The sequence below is a fragment of the Rhincodon typus genome, chromosome 11, assembly GCF_021869965.1.
Source record: "Rhincodon typus isolate 14 chromosome 11, sRhiTyp1.1, whole genome shotgun sequence".
Lineage (NCBI taxonomy): Eukaryota > Metazoa > Chordata > Chondrichthyes > Orectolobiformes > Rhincodontidae > Rhincodon > Rhincodon typus.
The window spans coordinates 38,049,602-38,073,566 of NC_063342.1; the positions used below are offsets into that span (position 1 = coordinate 38,049,602).

A 23,965-nucleotide genomic window follows, 5' to 3' on the forward strand; every position below is an offset into this window, starting at 1 on the left:
CCTTTGTAACATTCTGGTGAATCTGTGCCCTTCCACGGCTAATATATCCTTATAAAGGTGCACAGGACACTCCACACTACTCCAGATGAAGTGTTGCCACAATCTTGAATGACCAGAAAAACCTTTTTCCAATTATCTTCTAATCCTCCAGTTATAAAGGTTAACATTTCAGCAGTCTTTTTGATTATTTAACCTTTTTGACCTGACTGCTACATTTTAATAATTGAATTCATAATCTTAAACCTCATTGGAACTCTACTGATCTTAGTTTTTCACCATTTAGAATGCAATGGATATATCTTTTTTTGGTCCAAAAAGTGGCAAATTTGGTATTATGGCTAAAAAAAACTGGATGACTCAGCAGGTCTGATAACATCTGTGGGTCATTTCTTGGAACTTCTGAAGAATTATAGTGGATTTGAAACGTTTAACTCTGTTTCTCTCCCCACAGATGCTGCAAGATCTTTTGAGCTTCTTCAATAGTTTCTTACAGCACTGCTGGCTGTTCTTCTGGATTGTAGATATAGCACTGACCCAGGTGGTGACCTCAGACCAAGCTGCCAAGTTCTGGTGGTGTGGCTTCTTCTGACAGTCCCCTGGGACTAGTATTTCGCTCTTCTGAGCCACCCTGTCCACCAGGAACTTCAGGGGACCATCAGGGAATTGCAGCACCATTACCCTTTTCTCTGCCATCTTTAGGATGAATATCTTTGGAATGCCAGTGCTACCTGGGTGTGCACCAGTTTTTTAAAGGTGGCAAAGGTGCCAGAGATACCGGTCTTTTGGTGGATATCCACTAAGTGACAAATTCTTCTGGGAACAGCAGGGTGGTAGAGTGGGGTTACAACTGGGAGAGATGGCTACTACATGGCTGGGGTGGGTAGTTAATGAGGTGAGTTTGGCAAGACAGTGAGAAATCACACTAGACCTCATGGAGAGAAATCCCCATGAAATTCACTGAAACTGACACACAGCCAGAAATAACAGAAGATTCAGCTCTATGAGTCATTTCCTTGACATTCCAGTACATACACAGAATCTGCATATGTACATGAAGTGTTGTGGCAGAAATAAAAGAATCTACTTATTTTATTCAACCTGTTCAGATATCTTATGGCATGCCTCTACAGCAGATGAGACTTTAGCTTGAACCTCTGGGCACAGATAGGGAAATTGCCATCTTGCCAAAAGATGATTGAATTTTTAAAATTCACAAACTACCATAGTGCCATTTGAATCCACATTCATTGGTAATTAAGTGGACCTCATGATTATAAGTCCAGTGATATTGCCACACCACTAGCATCTTCCTTAATAAATTTAGTTTACCCCATTCTCTTCCTTTTACTGACAAACCAATCTCCCAACTAGGTTGATAATTTGCTTCAATTTCATGAGTCTTAATTCTAGCTTTATTTACTCACCCCTTTATTAAAAGTTGCAAAGAACTTGATGTAAGGGTGGAAGTGCTCTGCTGCATCTTCAAAAGCTTTGTAATCTGCATTAGAAGAAGAAGACAAAATAGCGAAAAGAAGAAACAAGGGGAGAAATGTAAATGCGATACTTAGTGTGTTTTGAAAAGATGTGATTTTGTAAGAATATTATAGATCAGCTTCAAAGTTGCATGTTTGTATTCTGAATCCCGCAACAGCAAAGGGTACATTTTGACAAAAGTGGTAAGATTCTGAATGGTGTTGACTAAGATGGATGTGGAAAGGATGTTTCCCCTCGAGGGTCAGTCCAGAACTTGGGGGCAAGCTTTTAAAATTAAGTATTACCCTTTGGGACAGAGAGGAATGGAAATGTTTTCTCTCAGAGGCTTGTGTGACTTTTATACCCTCTGCCTGAGAAGGTGGTGGAAAAGATAGAATAATTTTTAAGACAGAGGTAGATATAATTGTTAGGTGAGAGAATCAGAGGTTATCAGAGGAAACAACAGTATGAAATCATATGTTCTGATTTCAGAACATATCAGCCATGATATTATTGAAGATTTATTTGGAAAGGCAAGGACTGATTAGGGACAGTCAAAATGGCTTTGTGCATGGGAAATCGTGTCTCACTAACTTGATTGAGTTTTTTGAAGACATAACGAAGAGGATTGATGAGGGCAGAGCTATGGACATGATCTACGTGGACTTCAGTGAGGCATTCGACAACATTCCTCATGGTAGACTGGTTAGCGGGTTAGATCACACGGAATACAGGGAGAACTAGCCATTTGGATACAGAACTGGCTCAAAGGTAGGAGACAGATGGTGGTGGACGGTTGCTTTTCAGACTGGAGGCCTGTGACCCGTGATGTGCCACAAGGATCAAGGCTGGATTCACTGCTTTTTGTCATTTAGATAAATGATTTGGAGATGAACATAGGAGGTATGGTCAGTAAGTTTGCAGGTGACACCAAAATTAGAGATGTAGTGGACAGCAAAGAAGGTTACGTCAGAGTACAGCTGGATCTTGATCAGATGGGCCAATGGGTTGAGGAGTGGCAGTTGGAGTTTAATTTAGATAAATGTGAGGTGCTGCATTTTGGAAAGGCAAATCAGGGCAGGGCTTTTACACTTAATGATGAGGTCCTGGGGAGTGTTGCTGAATAAAGAAATGTTGGAGTGCAGGTTCATAGTTCCTTGAAAGTGGAGCTGCAGGTAGACAGGATAGTGAAGAAGGCATTTGGTATGCTTGCATTTATTGGTCAGTGCATTGAGTATAGGAGTTGGGAGGTCATGTTGCGGCTGTACAGGACATTGGTTAGGTCACTTTTGGAATACTATGTGCAATTCTGGTATAGGAAGGCTTTGTGAAACTTGAAAAGGTTCAGAAAAGCTTTACAAGGATGTTGCCAGGGTTGGAGGGTTTGTGCTATAGGGAGAGGCTGAATAGTCTGAGGTTATTTTCCCTGGAGTGTCAGAGGCTGAGGGGCGGCCATATAGAGGCTCATAAAATCATGACAGGCATGGATAGGGTGAATAGACAAGGTCTTTTCCCCAGGGTGGGGTATCCAAAACTAGAGGACACAGGTTTGAAGTGAGAGGAGAAAGATTGAAAAGGGACCTAAAGGTCAACTTTTTCATGCAGAGGTTGGTGCGTGTATAGAACGAGATACTAGAGGCTGGTACAATTACAATATTTAAAAGGCATCTGGATGGGTATATGAATAGGAAGAGATATAGAGAGATATGGGCCAAATGCTGGGAAGTGGGACTAGATTAATTTAGGATATCTGGTTGGCATGGATGAATTGGACTGGAGGGTCTGTTTCCATGCTGTACAACTCTATGACTCTACGGATCTATATCAGGGAATGGTGGAGCTGGCTTGCAGGGACAAATAGCCTAATTCATATGTTTGTATGTAACTTGGTGCATAAAATGGATCATTATTCTAGATTTATTTGAGGAAATCTATTCTTTAATTGAATTTAAGATATCAAGAGTCACGTTTTATAAACCACTTTTAGAAGAAATAATAGCAATCTTCAATTAGCCAATGAAAAGTTAACTTTGGTATCCCTAGATGGTTATGAAATGTTATTTTTCTACTGGCATCATTAGAGAATCATCTAAGCCATTAATGGTAAAATTGCTCCCTCAGTCAATGTGGGCCTGCCTGTGTAGTCCAGACTTAATAGATGAAATGTGTGCAGTAAAGAAGCATGCTATCGTATAACCTGCAGCTGCTTGACATGTTACCAGTGAACATTTCTTCCATTTCAAGTATCCACACAATTGGATTTTGTTTCTCACTATTTCAAACTCAGACAGCCTGTCACACCAGAATCCAACATTTGTCATCCATCTCTAATTCCCCTTGAGACAGTAATGGTTATCTGCTTCCTTGAAATTTTGCAGTCCATGAGATATCAATACACTCACAGTGCTGTTAGGAAGGGAGTTTTAGAATTTTTGACCCAGCAGCATTGAAGGACTGGCAATACAGTTCCAAGTCAGGATGGTGTATGGCTTGGAAGAGAACGTGCAGGTTGGGATATTTCTATTCCTCAGCTGTCCTTGTCATTTCAGGAAGTTAAACTTGCAGGATTGGAAAGTCCTATGGAAGGAGACTTGGAAGTAACAGTTGCGCACCTTCTAAAGGGTACATACAATGACCACTGTGTGCCAGTAATGGAGTTATAAATGCTCAAGGTGGTGGATTTTAGGCTGCCTTGTCCCTGACGGTATTGAACTTTTGAAGTATTGTTGCAGTTGCTCTCATCCAGACAAGTGGAGAGTATGCACCACATTCCGCACTGTGCCTTGTAGATGGTGAATGGCTTCAAGAGTCAGGGGGTAATTTACAAGCTGCAGGTTGTAGCTTCTGACCTGTTCTTGAGGCGATTTGATTATAAGGCTGGTCAATGATAATCTGAAGGATGTTGATAGTAGGGATTCAGCAACAGTAATGCCAGCGAACTTCAAAGGAAAATAATTAGACTCCCCCTGGCTATAGGCAGTCATTGCCTGGTAGTTGTGCGGCTCGAATCTTATTTGCTACTTATCAGCCCAAATCTGAATGTGGTCCAGATCTTGCTACATGTGAGTACTGATCAGTTCTAAGGAATCATAAATGATACTGAAGTCTTTAGATCATCAGCAAACATCCCCATGCCTGGTTTCATGATGGAGGGAAGGTCACAATGAAGCAACTGAAGATGTTTGGGTCTCGAACCACCCTGAGAAGCCCCTGCAGTAATATCCTACAGGGCTGTCAACAACCACACCAACTTCCTTCATGGTAGGTATAATTTCAACCAGTGGAAAGTCTTTTTTTTACTCAAATTCATGACTTTAATTTTTTTTTAATCTCCTTAACATCAACCTTCATCAAAAGCCACTTGGTTGGTCACTCTCATCTCATGTCTGGAATTTGACTCTTTTGTTCATATTTGGACCAGGTCTGCCATGAGATCTGGAGATGAATGCCCTTGACTTAATGCCTCAACTAAAGAAATATGCAGGCATATAAACTATTGTTGCAGCAAATTGATTAATTATTGACTGAGTGCACTGAATGCAACGTTTAAGACATCCAATCATTCCGCAGAACAGATCATTATGACCAAGTTAATTATTCTAATGTTTATACCTGATAATTATTTCCAGCCACAAATTCTCTTATTAAATTGTCATTGTAAACCACTCCAAGTTTAAAGATGTTTTATATGCTACAACTTAACAGGCAGAGTAAGTTTATGTACAAACTTGTGTTTAGATATATTAAGAATACCTTATCAATTGCTATGATGTAGGCACAACTAAATAAGAAATTTTTTTTTTACATATCAATACTTTTGTTGTTTACAAATGGAGAAATTGGTTACTGAGTAAGTACAGGCCAGTCAGTCTAACCTCATGGTGGGCAAATTATTTGAAAAAAATTCAGAGTATTAATTGTTATTTAGAAAGTCATGGATGATTCAAGGACAGTCCAAATGGATACATCGAGGTAAAGTCATATCACACTATAGTGATTACATTTTTTGAAAAGATAACGAGGAAGTAATAGTGTACTTCATGTGAGCTTCATGGATCATCAAACAGCTTTTTATCAAGGTATCATATACAGACTGATCGGAAGAATAAAACCCCATGTGATCTAAGAAAAAGTGGCAAATTGGATCCAAAATGCCTCCAGGGCAGGAAGAAAAGGGTAACAGTCAATGGGTCTTTTTGAGATTAAAAGGCTATTTCCTGTGGTTCTTCACAGGGCTCAGTACTGAGTCCTTGCTTTTTGTTTGTTATCTATCATTCAGATGTGAAATCATGAAGTTTTCAAAGGATTAAAAAATTGGACATGTGGTTTATTATGAAGAAGAAAATGATAGACTGTAGGAAGTATCAATAGACTGGTCAGGTGGGTTAATAAATGTCAAAATGAATTCAATCCAGAGAAGTGCAAAGTACTGCATTAGGGGAGGACAAACAAGACAGGAAAATACACAATAAACTGGAAGATACTGAGAAGTGCAGACAAGCAGTGAGACTTTGAGTGCAAGCCTATAAAGGCAGAAGGACAGGTAGACAATGTGGTAAAGAAGTATAGGGTATACTTTCCTTTATTAGACAAGGAAAGGTTGTCGTGGGAAGGTCTAAAACAATAGTTATTCTAAAGCTAGGGTACTATACTCAATCCTCATCACAGAAGGATTCCAGAAGGAATGTGTTTGCATTAGAGAGAATAAAAAGAGATTTGTGTGAATATGGCAGGGACCCAAAAATGTTAACTAAGAGAAAAGATTGGATAGACTATGGTTGTCTTCTTTGCAACAGGGGATGGTAATGGAAAACTTAATTGAGATGTTTAAAATATTGAGGGGTTCATTTGAAGGGAATTCATGTTTCTGTTAAGAGACAGCCATAGATTTAAAATAACTAGTCGAAGAATTGAGCAGGAAATTTTCACCCAGAGGGTGGGTGACTTGGACTGGACTTTTAAAATACCTTGACATGTAGTTGAAATGTCTTAACCCACACGTCTACGGGCCAAGAGCTGGAACATGGGATTAGGTTGCATGGCATGTTTTTTGTTGTTCAGAATACGTCAACTTTCCTTCTTCTGTGCTGTAAGCCTCTCTGATTCTTTCTGTGGTTTTATATTCTCAAGTGAAGGTTTCCTGTGTTTATATAAAATTGTTCACACTTACAGTTAAGCTTTTAAACCAATGCCTTTCCATCTAAACCGTTATACGACAGAATGAAGGTTATCTCTGGCACTGATCAATATTGTGCCTACATTTCTTTTGTTGTCTATTTGTCTCGAAGTGCAGTATCTTTACATTTATTTCTATGGTCGGGCATGCATGGCATCTTAAAAGTGGCAGCTTGTAAACCTTGTGCAGGACCTTCATGTTCAATATACACCTGCACAGTTTAGAGAGAACACTGGTGGTGACTCACGTTCAGAAGCTTCACTTTTAAAGTATCCAATCAGTTTTATCACTTCATCAGTTCTTTCAAAAGACCGAACCTCTGCCCGAGATTCAATTATTTCCACTGGATCTTCCATCACCTGTTGATGAAAGAAAAGTTCCAACATTGATTTCATTCTTAAACATTACTGTATTTTCAGCATAAAAAGATGACCTTCAATACTTTTCTCTGAACTAAGGACAGCAGTGTTGGATATTGCATATTCATAATATGGGCATCTACTACTTTAATGCAGCAACAGGTTCTCTTCTGAGGAGGAATTATTGTTGGTTTATATCTTCATAGCCTTCCGCTTGGTGGATGTTGTGAAGTAATGTAAGGATTTTCAGTCTGACTATCAGTCGGACAGTCTACAACTTGAATGCTACCTCCATGGCAGTAACCATCGGTCGATAGGGTAATTAGCACTATCTTCCAGGAGGGTTTTAGTCAATCATACAACCCATACAATTGGCAGAATAGACAATGTCCGCCAGTCACAAGTCTCCTGCTCATGGTGATCCAGAATTCACAGAAACAGCTCCACTCTCTATGACTAAGTATAATTGTTTTTTGCAATACAAAGTCTCTTACTTTGCCAAAAATGGCAGTGCAATTTTTTTTATCAGTCACACTGATAAAGTCATCGAGTCATAGAGATATACAGCATGGAAACAGGCCCTTTGGCCCACTTTGTCCAGGCAGACCAAGTTGCCTAAACTGAACTAGTCCCATTTGCCTGCATTTGGCCCATATCCTCTCAACCTTTCCTATCCATGTACTTGTCCAAATGTTTTTTAAATGCTGTAATTGTACTTGCCTATATCACTTGCCCTGGCAGCTCGTTCTATATATGCAGCATTCTCTGTGTGAGAAAGTTGCTCCTTACATCCCTTTTAAATCTTTCCCCTCTCGCCGTAAACCTATGCCCTCAAGTTTGAGGAAACACAAATTGGAGGTACTTCTCGGATAAAATGGAAAACTATTTTTTGCTCTGCAAGCAAGGGGCACCAACTGGGGGAAGAGCAGAAGCAATTAAGGGGAACTACCAAAAATTATGGGGAGAGCAGCAGTTGGGAATTGGGGGAGACTGGGGTAAATTTAGGGGAGAGGAATTGTGAGAAGCAATTCAAGGAAGGGTATCATCTATCAGGCTACACATACAACTGAATAGTCCTGGCTGCTTCATAGCACACCAAGTTGCTGTAAAGGCTTCAAAGGTGCCTTGAGACCTCTATTTCTGGGATAACATAATTAAGTTTACCTGTATATATGTAACTGTTATTGTAAAGAGCATAGTCTTGACCATTTCCATGTGCAATAATATCATGTTCCACATCTTTCAGTCATTTTTAATTTTCAATGTATTTTGAAACCCTACACACTTCAAACTTATACTGAAAGTGTTCACAGAATTAGCTACTTTTTTCCAGAGTCTACTTCATATAACAACATGCAGAGACTTTCCTGGAAGTTCTAAACAGGTATGAAAGGTTCAGTACCCTGGTTGACATTCCTGAGATTTAAAAAAATGATAAATTCATTTAAAATGTTTATGAATGATCTCACAAGTGCTTTCTCTCTCTTTGAAACAAGACAAAGCAGAGCAGAAAGGACAACAGTCTTTAACTCCATTGATCTCGTTGAAGGATTTGGAGCATAGGAGCAAGAGTAGGTCATTCAGCCCCTTAACACTGCTCCGCTTTTCCAAGATATAACTGATCTTCTATCTCAATGCTATATCTCTTGATGTCAATTGTATCCAGAAATTTAATGATCTCTGTGTTGAATATACTCACTGAACTTGCACAGGTCTCTGAGGTATGGAAATCCTAAGATTCACTACCCACTGAGTGAAGAAATTCCTTCTCACCTCAGTCCTAAATTGTTTGTTCATTATTCTGAGACTGTGTCCCCTACTTATAGAACCCTCCCTCAATCCAGTGCAACATCCTTTTTGCATCCACCATCTCAAACCCTGCAAGAGTGTTATAAATGTCAATGAGATCATCTGTCATTCCTCTAAACTTCACAGAATACATGTCCTAGAGAATACAGAATAAATACATTGATTGTAGACAATAATAAATATATTTATGTACTCTACACCAGACATCAGAGTTCTTTCAGTAATGCTGGCCTAGCAGTGGCAGTAAAAATCCCCCCAAAGTGTCACAGTTCCAAATTCAAGATTTTCCTAACCCCAACTTAAAATTTAGAACTTTAGCATATAAGTTCATTTATTTAGCATTTGAAAGCAAGCTCCCATCTTCAGAGATGGCCTCTTCATTATAAGTTAAGGTTATTTGTTGATAATATACATACAATTCCTCTGATGATGAAGAGGCCCAGGTCAGCCCACAACAGGACTTAGATAACATCTACATTTGAGCTATCAAGTATCAGTGAATGTTCATGACAGTTAAGTGCTAATATTAGCTACATTGAACAAGAGAAGAGCCAGTTTTCTCCAACTAACCTTTAGTTCTTCATTTACACACCAAGTACCTCATCATCAACGCATTTGTGACCACTAACCAGATGGTGAACTGAATCAACCACAGCACTAAGTCTATAAAAGTAAAGCAAAGTTCAATATTCTATGCTGTTACTCATTTCCTTAACCCTCAACTCCTCTCTTCCATATAAAAGACTCAAATCAAGGGATTGATAGAATACTCACCACTCCCTTGGATGGGTGCAGATATAACAATGTTCACTAAGCTCAACGCTAACTAGAATAGAGCAGCTTGCTGGATCATTGCCCCGTGTCACTGAACTCAATGACCCAGAAATTCCAATCAGCGGTCAGAAACCCAATTTCCAACCCTGATCAGACAAAACAAATGTAGATACCTTAGATTACTTCTACACTGGTAATTCCTGAACAGGAGCTTCCTGTCACAAAACAGGGGATATCTGTCAAAGAATCCATGTAACCAGCAAGGGAGAGGATTGTCATTGAAAGAACATCCTCTCTTGTAGTAGTTCTTATGAATGTTCTGTGATTTTAATGGCCAACGGTAAAGTCAGCTGCTCTGATAACTACTGTGATGTGAACTCAGTGTGGGGTAGTGTGACAGTTGGGGAGCGTAGGCTGAGTTTGCCAGATGGGTGAGCAGAGTAGGGTAATGAATGCATGAGGGGTTAAGGTGGCAGCTCAGTGAGGGAATAGAACGGTAAGGTGCCTGCAGGATGAGGGGATAGTGGGAGGCGATAGCATGCCTGATGGCTTAGGGAGTATGGTAGCAATAAGCGGTGAAATATTTAGAATTGGACAAGGGTCAGGTTGGGAGGGCAGTTGGCAAAGTGCCATCCCAGGAATGGGGAGGTTCGTATCAGGCTGGAGAGGGTGGCAGGGCGGGTGAAGGGGAACAGGTCTGTAGGAAGAGTGTCCATTGCAATGGCTGGAGTACAGGATACAGGGACTCAATGGTAGGGATGGAGGTGGGATAAGATGGGAGTGTGGTTAGTCCAGCAGAGGCCTAATGCTGAGCTGGGTTGAGATGGACTGGGCTGAGGTGGTGTCAGATCAGGGGGAAGGGCTATCAGGTCAGGGGGGAGGATGTGGGTCTACCAGTAGAGATGGCGTTAATTCCCAGGGGAATTGAGTGGGGTAGCCTCGGGAGGAGGAGGTGTCAGGCTGGCAGGGAGAGGCTCAGGAGGAGAAGGGGTTCCTAAAAGGAGGGAGATATCAGGGTCAAAAGTGAGGGTATCATTGTTGGTCAGCCATGAGTCAGAGGTTCACTTTGACAACTACTCAGGACTTGGGGTAGGCTTTAAACCCCTAATGCTTCCTGGATATTATCAAACTTATTCAGGCTGGAACTCTCTGAAATCCCCAACATCGAAGGGCTTTTTTAGAAGGTTCCAAACCCAAGCAATTTATCCATTAGAATTTACAATTTCCCAGGCACTCCCCTTGGGAGTCATTTGCAGGAATTTTTGCTTGATCCTAACACACAACTTCAGACAATGATCCTGTAAAGGGTATCTGGCCATCAGAATATCTGAGCCAATCCTCACTGCACTCCACCACCAGTATAGAGGGGTTGGAATATGTACAATATGCACAATCCATAGATAACACTGCAATCTGAGATTCTGGTCCTAATCACTAGCCTATGTCTTCGGATTCCTTCAGGGGAAGAAAACTTGGACTCAGCTGCACTGTTGAGTAGCTGCTAACACATGAAACATGACTACTTGGGCAAATTATTTGTGACCATGCCACAACATATGGCACCACTTATGCCACTGGAAAATTGGCAAAACAAACTGGTGGTGGAGTGCAGTGAGGATTGGCTCAGATATTCTGATGGCCAGATACCCTTTACAGGATCATTGTCTGAAGTTATGTGTTAGGATCAAGCAAAAATTCCTGCAAATGACTCCCAAGGGGAGTGCCTGGGAAATTGTAAATTCTAATGGATAAATCGCTTGGGTTTGGAACCTTCTAAAAAAGCCCTTCAATGTTGGGGATTTCAGAAAATTCCAGCCTGAATAAGTTTGATAATATCCAGGAAGCATTAGGGGTTTAAAGCCTACCCCAAGTCCTGAGTAGTTGTCAAAGTGAACCTCTGACTCACGGCTGACCAACAATGATACCCTCACTTTGAGAAGAAGACCCTGAAAGATACTGGTGACACAGTTGGTTTTACTCACGTCCAGAAGGAATGCGACAAGGACTTCAGGAGAGAGCTCGCCATCATATTCAATCAGATGATCATCTTTAAAAATATATACACTCCCAATTTCGATCAAACCTGTGAAAAATGGAGACAGTAAGTGAAAGAGAACATATCCTGGAAGCTGGATGTTATTCTAAAGAGCTTTAAAATCTTACACAACTACATTGCCATGAATATTCACTGCTCAGCCTTGAGTAGCTCTGATGCTTCAACAAGTAGCTCTATTATCGATGTGGGTTGCTGTTTGAATTCAGTACTAGTTACGATAATCTTGCAGCTCATGCAACAAAATTTGATCATGAAACTGGGCTCTGCAGCATGAAATCTGTAAAAAGTGAGTACCATGCTTTGCAGCCACTTCTATGGAGTCAGTATAGTGCCACGTACTGGGAAAGATGCTGGGTTGAGCATGACATGCATGTGCTGGAAGAACAAAGTGTTTGGAATGTGAAGACACCTCTCCAAGGTGGTCTTTAGTTGCTCCCCAACCCAAACAGGCAGAGATGGCCTGCAGACTTGCTTGGTGTGCTGATCCCTCAACCTGCCACTGACCAGTTGGCCTCCTTATTCCCTATTGGCAAGGCACAGGTACCTTCACAGGCCTCAAACCAGACAACTCTGCAATTTTCGTTCTCCTCCAATCCAGGCCTGGAAATTCAGATGCTGTAGAAGCATTGTCATTATATTTCCTATGTGTAGACAGTAGCAGGATGATAGGGCATATGGATTTGCCACGCAAATAGAGCTTGCACTGGTGCAGGGAACCGTTTTCTATACACATGTGACTCTGTTGGTATTCTGTGCTGGGCAGTTACTGGCTCCAGTCAGAACTAAGAACATACAAACTCATTGTTTGCTGCAAGTTTTTTATTCTGAAGTGTGCACCTTGGAAAAGCTCAAACAACTCTAAGCAAGCACATGAGCACAGGCTGAACACTCACCGGTGTCACTTGACTCACCTCTTCAAGAGACACTGTCCCAACATTACATAAATCAACTCTAACACAGAACACCCTTCCCCCTTTACTTTCTAACTTCTCCTTAAACAAAACCCAAATATTTATACAGTTCTAAACTCAACATATATAAGCTGCAAAACATTCACCAAGGACATGATACACTAGATACAACAAACAGGAAGGTCATTTAATCAGAGATTCTGTTCAGCGGGTGCCTATTTTTCACTGGCTGTCTTTTTACTTTTGGAGCCAGATTCACCTTAGGGATTCGTGGAGCCCTCATATAAAGGGGGTCTTGACTCTAGGGGGCATAGACACAGTATCTTCCACAGGAGCAGTATCCACGCTGGCGATGGTGGGTTGCTTCAGAGACAGTGTACTGCCTTCAGGAAGTAAGGCAGAGATCCCTTCTTGAGGGCCTGTGGTGATGGGAGTTTCCAACACTTGGGATGTTCTGTCAACAGCTGGTCAGTGTGCCTTTGCCACACAATCTCATCATGGGTCTGACTACGTAGAATATGAGACCTGTCTGGGTCAAGACTGGGACCCACATTGAAATAACTCCATAGAGGCCAGTATCCCATCACCAAGTCATGCTTTATTTACATGTGGAGAGTCCTTGACTTGAAAAGTACCTGACTTTCAGAAACTAATCCAGCTCTCATCTAAAAGGCAAACTGTACACTTCCTGCAAACTCCATTTTGTACAGCAATATTTTATTCCCATTGCCTTACCCCCTTCTTCAGTTTGGTTGTAGTTCTCAGATAGCTGAAATTAATTTTGAAGCTTTATAATGTCTGATATAAGTATTTTTCTTCATACCTTCAATTTTATTTAGTATGTAACTGATGGTAAGAAATTTGGCTTCCACCACTGAACTTGGTTCATGCACAATAGCTAAGTTGCATTTGCTGCTATGGTTAATGTCTCAAATGAATTGAAAAAAAAAACAAGCTACGGATAAAGTCATACAGGGAGCGTACATTCATAAGTAGACCTCCTGTTTCCCCAGTATGAATTGCTTACCTAAATCCAGAAAGAGCAGAGCGATGGGTTAGCAACAGTGAAGTCAACTTATGATACAAGTACTACACTTAATGGGAGCAACACACGTTGTTCTTTTAAAGCAAGATAACAATGTACTACTACCACTTAATCCAAATTGAAGGGTATTTTTCATATCACGTGAAAACTACTGTTATTGTTATCACTTTTTCACACTTCTATTCAAGTTGTGCTACATGGCAGTACGTTCTGACAGCAATCTGATCACACTTCCAGTTGGAATTTTATTTAATAAGAGCTATGAATTTTTAGCTTGGATCCCTGTGAGATCCATTCCTATCACAAAGCAACTTAAAAGGGTTCTTTTTACTTCTTAAGAGGGTTTATTTTACTTCCTAAAATCTTAGTTTTCCATTGTGTTTAAGCCATCAGCAAATCTGCTCTTATGCATTATTTTTAAAGAGGTAATAACGATGAAGTAGACTTCTGAAGCAAAGCACAACCCTATTTCAAAAATATGTGAATTGTAAAAGCAGAGGTAAATAGGTACAACACTTCAAATGAATTATCATAAAGGATAATGTCATATAAATCCATAGTTTATCAAGTTTCTAAATTAAACACAGAGAATGCTGGAGAAACTCAGCAGCTCTGGTAGCAACTGTGGAGATTTGTGTTTATTTAACCACTGTCTCTATTTCTATTCTTCGACAGAACTATTTTCTTTTAAAGTTTAATTACATCAGAGTACTGCAGGACTGGTTGCAATAACTAGCAATTTTGGACTCCTTCAGGATTCTTCATGTATGGAATTTATTGATGATTGTAAGGAGTATAAGCACCACAAACACAAATATTACCATATCATAGCTTTTGAAGTTAAACTAATATTCCTTCAGAGGAGTCACGTTGAAACAGTGAACATAATATCCTCTAGCGGAGATACTAGCCCTTTCCAGTGTAATTGCATTGATATTTCAGGATGGAAATTCTTGAAAGCACAAGCTGCTATAGTTGTAGCGAGGAAAACCTGGGATCTGAGTGAACAGGGCCAGCAACAATATATAGCCTCAACCAAACTGATTGAAAGAATTAACAGTGCAGGAGAGGAAAGTGTAAATTACTGTTAAATTATGGTAACACTGCCAAATCAGACATATATTAGGGTTCATGTGAGAAGAAAAATAAGTGGCAGAAAGTAAGATTAAAAGGAAGAGAAAGTGAAAATAATAAGAAAGGAAAAGAAAGATTGGATTAAAGGGTTCTGATGAACGTCATTGATCTGGAATATTAAATCTGCTTCTCTTCCTACAACTGTTGTCTAACCAATTTTTTTGTGTTCTTGTTTTTATATTAGATTTCTGAGAAATATTGAGAGGGAAAGAAACATTGAATTTTAAATAAAATGTTTAAAATTTTAAAAAATTAAAAATTTAAAAGGAACAGATTGAAAAATAAATGTTACTTTTAAAAAAAATCTTTTAGAGTGACTTAAATTTTAAGGAATGAGACTCCACACGTGCAGTAGTTCTTTTTCAGTGGCAGAGAGATTAGTCAGCTTTAGTCAGCATTTACAATGTCATTAATGGGTACTTAGACTGAAATGGACAGGATTTAATTTTCTGTGGTGAGATTAGTTCATGTCTGCTGCACAAGTAGAGAACTTTCAGTTATAGAACAGCATGGCACAGAAGGGAGTTATTTGATTCATTGAATCTGCGCCAATTCTTTTAAAGATCAATTCAGTTTGTCCCATTCCCTGGATTTTATCCAATATCCCTGCTTTTCTTCTTTCTCCTCCAAATATTTGTCAAATTCCCTTCTTGAAGTCAGTCACTGAATCTGTACACTTCAAATCCCAATGATTTGCAACACTAAAATGATCCTCCCAAGGTCATGTTTGTTCCTCAGCCAATAACCCCAAATTTGTGCCCTCAGTTTATTCACCCTTCAATGTGACATCTCCTCTAGGAGATACTATACAGAGTTAATGTAATAAAGAGTCTCAAGGCTCTTCATATTGACAGGAAAGGGATCAGTTTAGGAGTGTATTTTGTGTACTGTACAGTGAAAATGCTGCTAACTGAAAATTACCTGATTCGTCAGCACAATACAATGGGCACTGTATCTGTGTTACATTTAACATACAACATAACTACAGCAAAACTAAACAGTATCTGACCAATTTAGCAACATTGTAAATTAACTGGTAAACTTCAAGAGGACACAGGCAAGCTGATGGAAGAATGAACAGACATATGGCAGATGAAATTAAATGTACAGTGATACATTTTTGTACGAAGATTGAGGAAAGGTGACTTAAAATGAAGATTACAATTTCAAAAAGCATTCAGGAAAAATAGACCTGGAGTTTTATGTACATAAAATGCTGAAAGAGGGAGGGTGGGATGAGAAAATGGTTAAAGGAGCATACAGGACTCCTTGTTTTATAAAGCATGGAATAGAAAAACAAGGAATTTATGACAAATGTTTTGGAAACACTGATTTGGCGCCATTGCAGTGCTGTGCAGTATTGTTCTAATTCTGGACATCACACCTCAGAAAGGCTCTAAAGAGGGTACACATAAGATGTGATGAGGGACTTCAGCTCAGTTGATAGATTGGAGCAGTTGTTCTCCTTAAACCAATTTGAAAGAAGACTTGATGTATTTTACAAAATGATGAAGGGGCTGGAGTGAGCAGAGTGAGAAAAACTATTTCTATTGTCAAAACTGTCAAGAATCAGAGGTCAAAAATTCAACTAATTTTGTAAAAGAAGCAAAGGTGATATTAGGAAATCCTTTGCACACAATCTGAAGTGAGGTTCTGAGGAAGGGTCATCGGACCCGAAACCTTAACTCTGATGTTTCCTACACAGATGCTGCCAGACCTGCTGAGCTTTTCCAGCAACTTCTGTTTTTGTTCCTGATTTACAGTATCCTCAGTTCTTTCAGTTTTTATTCAAATTCATGTCATTCAATGTATTTGAACAGTGAGGCAGATAGCAAGATAGTGTTTTTGAAAAGCTAACAGTGGGGTGAGCTTGAATAACAACCTTTGAATTTCAACATTCAGCTGCTCATCTATCTTTGCTTAATATTGCTATTGTATTTGCATAATACCGACAGTGAGCATTCTGAGGTTCACTGTTATTTTATAGATGATTATGGTCCGAAATAAATAGCATAATTTCTTGCAATTTCTCCTTCAAACTGATAACATTCATGCGCAAAGGAATATTTCTAAGCATGGACAGGATTAGTACAATGTATTGTTTTATAACTGATGAGGTTTCTTTCATTTGGTCAACAAATGTGGGTATCTCAATAATTTTGTTGTGTATGCTCTGACATCTTGAACAAATATTGCCTGGAACAATAGATTCTACTCTAATATTGGAGTTGCCTATCAATGTTAAAGATGGAGCAGCCCAGAAACTACTGCACTCTTATCTCAAAGTTGTCTGCCCAGAACAATTAATTTAGAGCATTCTGCATCAGTGATCACCTACTTTGTCAACATCTTTTTTCCAAGAAACTGAATGTCAACCCTGAAGCAGATGCAGTTATACTGATAATACCACACTGACAACTTACTTTTCCTCAACTTTGGTCATAAACATTTTCTTGCGTTTAAGGTCAAAGTCAACATTGTTGCTTGGTTGCACTATAAATCACTCATGAGCAGGCTTGAAAGTTTGGGAGGGTCAGTTTTATAAAACATGCTAGTTTTATTTTACATACTTCAGAAAAGGTGCTTGTGGTTAAAATGGGTAGATGTTGTCAGTGATACAGGTTTTTTTCAAAATTGATCAGCGGAAGAACACAGTGTTATCAAATGGCTATCATAGTGAGTGATAACCTGCTGACTGATGCTCACTTAGGGTTCCAAAAGAGCTACTTAGCTCCTTCGTCCTTCCACACTTGGTTAATTTTGGACAAAAGAACTGAACTCCCGATGTGATTTGAGAATGACTACCCTTGACATCAAGGCAGCATTGGAGTGAGTATGGCATCAGGAAGACCCAGCAAAACTGAAGTCACTGGGAAACAGGTGAAACACTCCTCATTAGTTGGAATCATACCCAACACAAAGGAAGATTATTGTGGTTCCTTGAGATCAATCCCAGGACATCTCTGCAGGAGTTCCTCAGGGTAATTTCCTAGGCTCAGCCGTCTTCAGCAGCTTCATCAATGACGTTCTTTTAATCATAAGGTCAGAAATGGAGATATTCACTGATGACTCAATGATTCAGTAACACTTGCAACACTTCAGATACTGAAGCAGCCATGTCTAGATGCAGATAATATTCAGGCTTGGACTGATAAGTGGCAAGTAAATTTTGTGCCACACAGTGAACATTTCCAAAAATCTGACCACCTCCTAAGATATTAAAGGCATCACAATCGCAGAATTTCCCATCATCAACATCTTGGGGGTTAGCACTGACCAGAAACTGAACTGGAAAAGTATTACTGTGGCTAGAGTAGAAAGTCAGAGTCTAGGAACTCTACAACAAGTAATTCACATCCTGACTTTCCAACACCTATACATCATATACAAGGCACAAGTCAACAGTGTGATGGAATACTTTCCACTTGCCTGGCTGACAGTAGCTCCAACAACACTCAAAAAGCTAAAATGATCCAGAAAAAAGCAGCCTACAGAATTGGCATCCCATGAACTTTCAACATTCTCTCCCTACACCAATGACACACAAGAGTAGCACTATGTACCATCTACAAGATACACTACAATAATTCACCAAGGCTTCAGTGATAGCACTTCCCAAACATATGAACTCTCCACCTAAAAGGGTAAGAGCACAAGCTGCATGGGAATACTATCACCTGCAAGTTTCCCTCTAAGCCACAAATTAACCTGTTGTGGAAGTCTATCATGGTTCTTTTAGTGTTGCTGGGTCAAAGTCTTGGAACTTCATTTTTATAAGCATAATGGTATCCCTACACCCCAAGGACTGAAGCATTTCAAAAAGCTAGCTCACCAACACTTTCTCGAGGACAATTAGGGATGGGCAACAAATGCTAGCCCACATCCTATTTATGAATTCAAAAAGCCTCTGAAGATGTGGAATAAAATTATCATGTTAATTGATGAGTCTAAAAAATGGTAAATGCTGGCATTATCCATTATAAATTTCTTAAATGGTAAATATAGAACTTGTTGTCAGTGCTAATGGAGGTCCCCAAATTAGAAATGATTACGAAAAAATAGTGTTAAGAATGGTCACTATTCCGGTATTAAAGACATGGTAGAATTGGCTATCAGTAAAGTCTGAACAGTGCCAGGCATTGTTGTGCTGCTTATCTGAATGCTGGCTGCCAAGAAGAATTAGATTCAGAGCATAGATTACATTTTGGATTTGATTGCATCACATTTCCAAGTCTGCTCAAACGCATCCCAGCCTGTCACAATAAACTTTTGCAGCCCTGATCTATAACCTTATAAGGGAAAGTAAACCATTGGTTCACAATTAGACATTTTTCCAAATGTTTGAATTTTCTAAAAGGCACTAATGGCATGATAATGCCATAGGCTCCATTTTCCATCAATTCCACCACAATTACACGGTTTCTTTTTCATTTTCAAACACATTTTGCTGTCTCTCCAGTCCTAAACTCTTTACGTCACCAACGAACATAGATCACTATTTACATTCTTCAATAGTTAAAATACTCCTAATTTTGGCCACCTATGGAGAGACCTCATCCAATATGGAAGTCAGCACATTCTAACATGAAATGAGAACATGCATCCTGACTGCCACATTGGAAACTTAGACACATTTTAATTCCTTGAATTTCTGAAAAACTGATGATATCGTAAGCCTCCAAACCAACTGATCACATGAAAAATATACACTGATCCATATAAAGTCAACTAGATAGGATTGAGGTTAAAATCGAATTAGATAGGATTGAGGGTGGTCAGGCATATGTAAAGAGGCTTCAAGATAATTAAGACAAGTTGAATGAGTCAGCAAATGCATGGCAGATGCAATACAGCATGGGTAATTTAGTAACAGAAAAAGAACAGAGCAGAGTATTCATAGAATCCCTACAGTATGGAAACAGGTTCTTCGGTCCAACATGTCCACACCGACTCTCAGAGCATCCCACCCAGACCCATTCCCCTTATAACCTACCTAATCTACACATCCCTGAACACTATGGGCAACTCAGCATGGCCAATCCACCTAACCTGCACACCTCTGGACTGTGGGAGAAAACCCACACAGAGAATGTGCAAACTCCACACAGACAGTTGCCTGAGGGTAGAATTGAACCCAGGTCCCTGGCACTGTGAGGCAGCAGTGCTAACCACTGAGCCACCATGCCATCCAGTAGTGATAGGTTGGGAAACGTTGATGTGCAATGGGATCTGGGTGCCCTCATACACTGGTCACTGAAAGCAAGCATGTAGTTGCAGCAAACAGTTAGGAAGGTAAATGGTATGCCGACTTCACAGCAAGATAGTTTGAGTATAGGAGCAAGGAATTCATACTGCTAATGTGCAGGGCCTTGGTGAGATCACATATGTAATATAGTGTATGGTTCTGATCTCCTTACCCAAGAAAAGATATATTTGCCACTGAGGGACTGCTGTGAAGGTTCTCAACTGACTCCTGGACTAGCATGTTTGTCCTTTGAGGGGAGTTTGGATTGACTGGGTCTGTATTCACTGGAATTTAAAAGAATGAGAGGGGATCTTTCTGAAACATACAAAATTCTGACAAGGCTGGACAGACAGGATGCTGTTTCCTTTGTCCAGTGAGGTTCAGAACTACACGCTTATTGTGACAGCATGGGATGGGTTTCAGCAGACTTGCAAATGTGACGCAATCAAATCCTGAATGTAATCTATGCTCTGAATCTCATTCTTCTTGGCAGCCAGCATTCAGATAAGCATAGGCCATTTCAAACTGAGATGAAGAGAAATTTCTTCACTCAGATTTCAGTGAACCTGCGTAATTCTCTACCACAGAAGGCAGTGGAGGCCAAGTCACTGAATATGTTTACGAAAGAAATAGATTTCACGAGGCTAAAGACATTAAAGGGTATGGGGAGAGGGTGGGATTAGGCCATTGAGGTAAAGGATTAGCCATGTTCAAGGAGACACAATGGGCCAATTGGCCTATTCGTGTCCCCAGTTTCTATGCTTCTATGTTTTTATATCAATTTTGTATAATGCAACAGTGCATTAAAAATAATAAAACTTCTTTATGCAACATCAAGCATTTCACTTAAATTAGGTCCAGAATCATTGTAATACCCTGCACTAGGGAGTTGGTTAGTTCAATTGGCTGAATGGCTGGTTTACAATATGGAGTAACACCAACAGTGCAAGTTCAATTCCTGTACCTGAGGTCACCATGAAGGTCTGATCTTCTTAACTTCACCCCTCACCACAGGCATGGAAACCCTCAGGTTAAACTCCCTAACAGTCATCTCTCAGATGAGAAAGTGGGACTATGGTAACTTTACTTTTCAACTTTACCTTCCAAGATAAACATAATGTTACATTGTATGAACAAAAATATACAGGGCAAGTCCAAGGAAGTCTCGCCAGCAATGCACAAAACAAATTAGATTAATTCTAAGCATAAGACTGGCATTAAATTTTCAATTTATTTGCTGTAAGAGTATTTAAAGCAGCCACTTTTGTTTTCGTCGGGCAGAGATAAAAGCAAGTAAATGATCTCTATATTTAAAAACATGAAAAAAAAACTGTGGGAGTGGTGATGGAAAAGTTCTCTGCCAGGAACAAGGTGAAGGGGGTTTTGGCAAGGTTACAAATTGAGATTGCAGTACACCACCTAGCTCAGGAAGCTTATTCTAAATAAGCTTGTTGGATTTGATTAAGTGTATAAGATTCTGTGGGGGTTGGTTTAGCTCAGTTGGCTGGCTGGTTGGTTTTTGTAAGAGAATGGGTTCAATCCTTACACTGGTGGAGATCACCACAAAGGACTCTACATCTCAACCTTTCCACTTGCCCAAGGTATGGTGGCCCTCAGGTCAAATCATCACCAGTCATCTCTCTCTAATAAGGGAGCAGCTCTATGATCTCGTAACACTATAGTGACTTGATAAGATCCTGAATGATCTCGACAAGGTGGACACAGAAAGGATGTTCACACATGTGGATGCGTGCAGAAGCAGTGGACACTGTTTGGAAATTGGGGATCACCCTTTCAGGATACAGATGAGGAGAATTTTCTTTTCTCTCAGAGGCTTGTGCAACTTTGGAACACTGCCTCAGAAGGCAGCAGTCACAAAATACTTCGAAGACAGAGGTAGATAAATTCCTGCTAGGCAAGGGAATCAAGGGTTGTTGGGGGCCAATGGGAGTGTGATTCCAAACACAAGCAGATCAGTCATGATCTTATTGAATGGTGGAATAGGCTCAAAATGGGCCGAATGGTCTATTTCATAGATTTGCATGAAAGAACTTGCCTCTTTTCATAAACGTTTCTTTAAATAATGTCCCCATCTTCTGTGGTTGTTAATATATTCAGCAATGTCAGCAATAGCAATTAGAAATCTGAGGGGTGCCCAGCTCAGGAATTGTTTTCAGTAGTTAACATCGTGTCAATTAGTTTCAACACTTTAATTCTCACCCAGTTTCTTAGCCAGCTTTGCATCTTTCTTCTCATCCACAAGCCCAAATCCAATGTTCTTGTCTTGTAAGACCTGAGCTGCCAGCTGCCTCCAAAACAGAAACAAATAGAAACTATTAGTTTTGATCTCTTGCAATTTTCAAATATAATAAACTTTACATGTGTCTTTACTACCATGCAAAAGCGCGGTGTTTATCAAAGTCAGTCCTCAGCATAAACATGTTGCTGGGAGTGTTTTACGTACTTTGTCCCAGTTTAAAGAGTCCCCACCAGTCAACCCTGAATCAAGTCTTACCTCGAGAACCAATTCCACGCGGTCAAACCGTTTCTGAGCAACTTTGTCTCCTGCAGGAACCGACGCGTGATACAAGAGGCACAGAATATCGTACTTTTCCAAAATCTTTTGGTAGTTTTTCATATCGACGTCGGCAACTCTGTCTTTTCCATCATACCGGGGGAATTCAAGTCCATCTTCTGCTCTGCAGCTGATGCAGGCGACAAAGAAAGTCGCCAAACAGAGCCAGATTGCATTCATTGTAAAAGTTATATTATTTACACACCACACAATAAAAAAAAAGAGGAAATAAAATTGCTTCACTGGAAAGATTATGCCTTCCCCCTTTAGTACTTGTTACAACTTCTGATCAGAGAAACAGAGAGAGAGAGAGGGAGAGGGAACAAATAGAACAGTCCCTGGAGAAAGAATAGATGGAGGCAGAGCCCAGATACCTCACATACCAACCTCCTGCACCCTTTCCACTTCAAACTCCATTTTAAGAAGCCAGTTGTTTCCAGCTAAAAATATACTGCACTGAAACAGCAAAGGCACGAGTCGAAGGGGGATTCGCCATCCTCATTTTGAAGGGCTTTTCTGTGGAGGGGAGGGAGAGATTGACCTTTCAGATAGACACTGCAAACTGTAAAAAAAAACCTATCAGCCTGACATTAACGTTACCTTCTATCTCTCAAAGCAACTAACGCTGAATGCAGATAATGTTTCCATCTTGGCACGTTGACGCTGTTTGGAAAGGTTACGGGATTGAGAGAATGTTTCAAACGCAGGCGGAGTGAATGATTGTACAGTTCTGCTTTATATAGACCATTAGAGCCATACCCAGGAGGCCAGCCAGATAGTTTATTGTAGGATCTGTAACACTGGCAAACCGATCTGACTGTATCATGGTGCACTTTTCAATGCATTCAAAAATACATTAAAGAATAATTGAACTTCTTTCTCTATAGAAAATCAAAGTGATACAATGTAAAATAATCTAATTTAAATCCGTCATTCCAGCTGTACAGTGTTATTCAACGCATTATGTTCTCAAGAAAATATATTTCATGGATGTATTTCAAAACGCGCTGCTCGAAAAATTCTGTGGCGACGAAACAAATGCAAAGCCAAATCCTAGTTTATCATTTACAAAAAGTCGGCTTTCAGTTAATTTAATGATTATTAATAGTTCATTGGCTGTACCTTGTCACATACTCAGGGTACAATAGTTCACAGTGCGCATCACATTCAGGGATTCAGTATTATAAAAAAGGTGCAATATGTGAAATGTTGTGGCTGATGATTGACAGGTCGACAAAAGAATCCACCCCATATCTCCCTCTGAGGAACCTCAACGATCAGTTTGAAACCTCCAACACAACTGAAGAACAGCGCCCTCCACTGAACTATAAGGCAGTAAGAGTCAAAATGTCATCTGGATGAAATGTGTGCACATTTTTATTCAGATTCACACTGTACATACATTTCA

The 23,965-nt window shown here is 39.9% G+C and overlaps 1 protein-coding gene across 3 annotated transcripts in view; it reads right to left on the minus strand.

Moving 5' to 3' along the window:
• casq2 (calsequestrin 2) overlaps positions 1-23,204 on the minus strand; it is a 38,208-nt gene extending 15,004 nt beyond the window's left edge. Inside the window, exons 1-7 of one of the 3 annotated variants that reach the window (XM_048602986.1) lie at positions 23,158-23,204; positions 22,945-23,073; positions 22,498-22,687; positions 22,203-22,287; positions 11,574-11,674; positions 6,897-7,008; positions 1,425-1,498 (exon numbers count right to left, since the gene is read on the minus strand). In XM_048602986.1, the coding sequence (XP_048458943.1) occupies positions 1,425-1,498; positions 6,897-7,008; positions 11,574-11,674; positions 22,203-22,287; positions 22,498-22,620 (495 nt within the window). In that variant the 5' untranslated portion in view covers positions 22,621-22,687; positions 22,945-23,073; positions 23,158-23,204. Of the gene's footprint in view, positions 1-1,424; positions 1,499-6,896; positions 7,009-11,573; positions 11,675-22,202; positions 22,288-22,497; positions 23,107-23,157 lie in introns of those variants that run through there. The other 2 variants (XM_048602984.1, XM_048602985.1) reach the window with 2 other exon arrangements.
• Positions 23,205-23,965: the final 761 nt, after the last annotated feature.